The sequence below is a fragment of the Miniopterus natalensis genome, chromosome 9, assembly GCF_054644295.1.
Source record: "Miniopterus natalensis isolate mMinNat1 chromosome 9, mMinNat1.hap1, whole genome shotgun sequence".
Lineage (NCBI taxonomy): Eukaryota > Metazoa > Chordata > Mammalia > Chiroptera > Miniopteridae > Miniopterus > Miniopterus natalensis.
Window position 1 is genome coordinate 4,367,334 of NC_142089.1, and position 6,000 is coordinate 4,373,333.

General features: G+C 44.2%; 1 protein-coding gene across 2 annotated transcripts in view; it reads right to left on the reverse strand.

Moving 5' to 3' along the window:
- Positions 1–5,563, reverse strand: part of VPS13D (vacuolar protein sorting 13 homolog D) — a 208,616-nt gene extending 203,053 nt beyond the window's left edge. For both annotated transcript variants that reach the window (XM_016205659.2, XM_016205658.2), the window contains exons 1-2: positions 5,095–5,563; positions 194–271 (exon numbers count right to left, since the gene is read on the reverse strand). In XM_016205659.2, the coding sequence (XP_016061145.2) occupies positions 194–271; positions 5,095–5,191 (175 nt within the window). In that variant the 5' untranslated portion in view covers positions 5,192–5,563. The remainder of the gene's footprint in view (positions 1–193; positions 272–5,094) is intronic.
- Positions 5,564–6,000: the final 437 nt, after the last annotated feature.

Genomic DNA, 6,000 nt, shown 5'->3' on the forward strand with positions numbered 1-6,000 from the left:
GGTCTAGAGGCCACAGGACCTCCCCACCACCCCTTAAGGCCACCCTTATACTCGTGGCTAGGGACCATACTTAAGATGGATCTAAACTCTGCACTTCCTACCCTGCCTCTTCCTGGTCAAAGAGCGCCCAACTCAGTTCCAGGTCCCAAACAATGGACACTCAAAACTGTCTCACTCTCGTTGGTCAACATACCAGCTTTGACTTCAAATGGCAATTCCAGTTCTTTCAAGGCATCTTTCTTTAAAGGCAAGTTTTCTAATTCAACAGCACCTAAAAAACAAAAACAACATCATGTGATTGCCAGAGGGGAGAGGGGCTGGGGAACTGGGTGAAAAATGTGAAGGAATTAAGAACTACAAACTGGCAGTTACAAAATAGTCATGGGGATGTAAAGTACAGACAGCACAAGGAACACCGTCAATATTGGAGGAGCACTTTGTGAAGTGTACGACTGGCTAGCAACTATGCTATACACCTTAAACTAAAACAAAATAATATGGAATGTCAACTAAAATTGAAAAATAAAATAATAATAATCAAATAAACGAAAACATCATGAACTATTCATCCAACCAATGCGGCCGATGCCTACTCTGTGTAAATCATAGGTTAAAGGGAGCATTTTACAACTAGACCAGAGCTACAAAAGCCATGGGTGGCACCACCACCAGCCTGTGCTTCATCTATACTAATCTCCTGGCTCCCACTCCAACATGTACGTAACAGCTGAAGTTTAGCAGCAGATGAAGGGCTTAGGCAGAGATCTAACTTTTTCTGTAATGAATCAGATAGTAGATATTTCAGGCTTTATGGTGTCTGTTGTATATTCTCCTTTTGGTTTTTTTTCACAAGCCTATAAAAATGTAGAAGTAGTTTTCAGCTCACAGGTGGGATCTGGCCAGCCGGCCAGTTTGCAGACCCCTAGATTAGGGAAATGTTCACCAGGGGACCATTACATCCAAACCTCCTGGGATGCAATGCAGGCTCCTGGGCCCCCTGCCAGAAATCTCTAGGACTGAAACACAGAAATTTGCAATTTTAACAAGTTCTCCCTATCCACCCCAGCCCCCCGAAATGGGTGTATTGCACATATCTGAGAGCCAGTGAGAGTTAAATAAAGTTGGTCATCAAAAGGAATTAGACTCTGCCCAGCTGGGCATAGCTCAATAGTTCAGCATCGACCTCAGATCCAGGAGATTGTGGTTCGATTCCCGGTCAGGGCACATGCCCAGGTTGCAGGCTCGATCCCCAGTCGGGGGCATGCAGGAGGCGGCCAATCAATGACAACTCTCTCATCATTGATGTTTCAACTCTCTCTCTCCCTCTCCCTTCCTCTCTCTGAAATCAATAAAGATATATTAAGAAGAAAAAATAAAGGAATTAGACTCTCTCTTCCAGAGGGACCAGCTCTGCTGGTTCTCCTCTGCACCTCCACTTGCAGGTGTAATAACCAGGCAGAAGGCAAAGCAATGAAGAGGACCACCGCTTTTATAATGACTTAAACCAAAAAGTACAAGATGCCTCTAAGAACAGTCTAGATCTCTCACCCTCCCAGCTACGGACATCATTCATTCACACATATATACCAATCGCTGTCCTTACTAGGCACTGTGCTGGCCACTGGGATTATAAAAAGAGAAGGCAGGTTTCCCATCCTCAAAAAGCTTGGGAGACAGCCATCATTTTACAAAACTGTCTGCACCACACAAGGCAATTTCTGAGCCACTGAAATCTGCCTGATACATTATTCTCAAGAACAAGCAGTACAGACAACCACCACCCAGCAGCCATTCACTAGTAAGGGAGTCCAGACGAAAGGTAAGCAAGGCTTTTCCTCCAAAGACAAACCAATGCAAGGAACTTGATTACTTTCCCCTCTAAATGACTGTTCAAGACTTGTGCATACCTGGCTTCTAAGGAAGTACTCAGAGCCAGCAATTTGGCAGATTCTGAGCAAATAGAGCCAACCAACTTATTTCTTAGACTGTTGCAGGAATATCTTTCCATATGAGGGATCCACATATCTTAAGACTAACCAAAAGGAGAAGTTAATAACCCCAGAGACAAACCGTATTTCCACAGCTGGGGAGAAAATAATCATAAAGGGGGGAAATATCATGAAACATGTTCCTTATCATTTGAAAGTGACTTAAAGGGAGGAGGGTCTGTAGTTTCCCCTTTTGAAGAGAAGCATTTGCAATCTGACCCACTGGCCCTACTTTTCAATACCCAAATCAGTCACGAGGCAGACGGCCCTAGGTTTCCTTGGCTGCTGTACAGCCTGGAGAAGTGGGACGAATTGTAGGCAATCCACACCATGAAAAATCGATGAAGCTGAAGCCCAGAGAATGAAGGAGGTGCTCTGGGAAGGAGCGGAGACAGGGAAGAATGAGAACTGAGGACAAGGGCAAAACAGCAGCTGCTGTTCAAGATCAAAGGCGTACCACTTCCCCGTTCACTCACACAGGCGCCCACAACCAGCCCTGCTGGCAAGGGTCCCTCCAAGGGCCAGGCCCTAAGGCCCAGTGTGGTGAGTACTTTATAAATGATAATGTTGTTCATGTATCGCTAGATGAGTAACTTGCAGGCTTATTTGTGGATGTCTCTCTCATCCAAAAACTCATCTCAGATTAGCAACAAATCTAGTCCCTAGAAGGGGGGTGAATTTGGAGACTGTCATTTCTCTGTAATTGTTAATAATTACGGAATCCTCTTCCCTTCGGGCCCAGGTCACTCACAGAGCCAATCTGAGACTCAGAGCTTATAAAAAAAAAAGGAGGGAATCTAAGCTTTAGGTTATAGATATACCCACAGATATGCCCGCGGCCCAAAGCTCCGACTCCTCGACATGGCGCTGGCAGCTGCTCCCTTCTGGCTCCAAACATGCCCTGCAAGTTTTCAGCCTTCTGCCTCCACTCACATGCTTCATTCTACCTGGAGTACCATGACCCACCCGTACCCCTATCAAAATCCTGCTACGATCCACTCAAAAGCTACCTCCAAAACAGCTTTCCCAGAGTCCCACAGACAAGAGGAATGGCTCCCCTCCTTTGCACCCCACTGCATGATGCCTAGATGTCCAAGAATAACAATTTAATAGGTAGTGCCTTGGATTACCGTGTAATTTCTGTCTCCCCAATGGGTTAACAGCGAGCTCTCCAAGGGCAAGGACTACAGAGATGGAGGTGCATCAGTAGTAGTAGTAACAGTAGTAATAATAATAGCTATCATTTAGTGAGGACTCACATGTGCTAGGCACTGCATATGCATGATTTGGGTTAAACCTCACAACGGTATAAGGAAACACTGTCATCTGCTCCATTTCTGAGATGAGAAAAACGAAGCTTAGAGGAAAAGCAGTTCACTTAACACTCCTAGACCCGGTGGATGGCAGCGCTAGAACTCATACCAGATCTGCTGACCTCAGGTGGCAAGAGGGAGAGGGAATGAAGGGGAGGCTTAAGTAACTTGCTCACAGCCACAAATAGCATTTACGTGGTGAAAGCAGGGTTAGGATCCTACGCCTGAGCTCTTACCACTTCTACTGTCTCCCCTTTCCGTATTATTCCGTAACATAGAGCCTTACCCAAGGCAGGTGCTCAGCAAGTGTTTGTTGAATGACTGAATGAGTGAAATCTTACACAAGTTACAAGATATATTCTATCTAAAACTGCTGAGATTAGGAATCTGTTATTGGTATGGGTTCTATGACACATCGTATGCCACAGAAATTTCTATTTATTCTTTTATTTGGCAAACATCCTCTTACCATTCCCACTGAGAGAGACAGCTCCTTCATTAGCAAGGCTACAGTTGGCAGTTCTCTTTTGGGGCCCTGTTACCTGCCCTGTGCAACCTGGTTAGCTTCCCAGTGTGTATGAGAACTTCAGTGAGTTACCAAAGAGGTGAACCTGACACGACTACTGAACTTTGAACACAGCCTCTTCCTGGACACACTGGTCACTTTCGCTTTGCACTTAACTGCTCCCTTCTAAGGATGGGAGGACAAGCAGCAGGAGGAGATTAGGAAAGAACCCAGTTCTGTTTCCAATGAAGGGAAGGGAGTGGGAGGTGTGACCATAATAGCTCCCTGAAGCCACAACCATTTTACTGGTTTAGACGGGTCAGAAAGACCTGGGAAGCAACAACTCTGGGGACAGGTAACCACTGGCACACTATTCTCAGACTGCACCACCAACTGTACCACTGCTACCTCCACTAGCCTGTCCTGATCCACTTGCCAAAGCTCACGCTCCAGGAAGCTGAGGTTTGACCACACCATACTGGAGGTCTGTCCTCATAGGAAGACGACTGTCCTCCTCCACCCAGTGCTTCTATTCTACAGGCTTGCAGGCTGACTTTATCTCCTTTCTCTAGATTTAGTAAAGGGCTCCAATTTGAGTTGCGCAAAGAGAACTTAAAGTAAAAGAAGGAGAAAAAAAAGCAGCTTTCCATCCCCCACACCAAACTGCTGGACACATTTACCAAGGGTAGGCCCATAAAAGCTAAAATGTCTCAAGCTTTTTGTACTTTACTACTAAGCAAGACAAGCCCTCAGAAATTCTGTCGAACACGTCACAGGAACATAATGTAAGACCTCTGCCAGGTGCCCATGAGGAGCTCCAAATGTCGCTCCCTCTCATCCTCACAGCAATCCTGCAGGAGTATATCACTCTCGTTTTCTGAAGAAAGTGAGGCTCCACATTTCAATGACTTGTTAGCACAGCTAGTAAGTAACAGCACGATTCAAAGCCAAAGCCACTGCTACTGTCACTACATCATGCTGCCTCCATAAAGCTTCAAAAGGCTAAAAAATTAACTGGGGTAAGGCACAGTCACCAGTAGTATAGTTTTTTAAAAAATAATAATAATATTTAATAGTTCCCTAAAATCTACAGCAATACAGCTACATACTTAAGTTACTCTGTGATAATATTCAATGTCATATGCAAAAAAATATATCCTTTTACACATATTTCATAAAAAGCCATCTGAGGATCATGTTTTATTATTCTCAGTACAGCAAAAAGAATATAGGAAGTAGAGGGGCCACCTGCAAAGGAATTCTCTACCAAAGAGATACAGGTACTCACCTTTCAGAAGCGCGACAGAGAGCTGGTCAGTGTTCAGGTTATTGACGTATTTCCCCAGATAGGTATTAAGAACCCAGGCTACAAGCCCTTCCAACATGACTATATCCCCAAGACAAGGTGTTTAAAAATCACAGATCATTCTTCATTTCTCTCTCATGGTCACAGAAGAATCTATGAAAGAAAAAAAAACAGGAAATCAACAGAAAAACCAGATGATTTTTTAAGCTGATTTTTCCTACTCTACTTTCCCTAAAGGTGGAAGAACACAAAGTACAGGTCTAAGAAAACATGGGGTGAGAGGCCCCATAAGACGCCCTGTTAGTAAATGGAAGACCAAACCAAGACATCTACGTTTTGATGCAGCTGCGAGAAACAGTCACTTAATTTACCAAATATTATCTACACTTCAAAGTTGCATATCTTTTCAATGTAACTGATCATTAAACTGCTTGTTTTTAGTGACTCACTGTAGGACTAGACTGTCCTGATCCCAGGTTCTCATCCAGGTGTGATCTGGCAATATCTAGAGACATTTCTGATTGTCATGAGTGGGAGATGCTACTGGTGTCTAGTGGGTAGAGACCATGGATGCTGCTAAACTTCCTACAATGCACACATAGCCCCCAACAGCAAAGAATTATCTAGTCAGTATGTTAACAGCGCCAAGGCTGAGAAACCCTGTCCCAGACTAAGGCAAAAATGCATTAAGAGGCTATATCAACGAAATTCATGTTCTGCAATGATCCTCTTTAAGCCTTCTGTAACTCAATTTGCAAATTTGTTCATCGGGATCATTTGTAAAATAGTATAAAAGGAAGGGAGAAGGCAGTGGTTTCTCCCCCTTCTTAAATGTCCTGGGGATGTATTATTGGTACCTGATGCTGACATAATGAACTGTCCTAGACA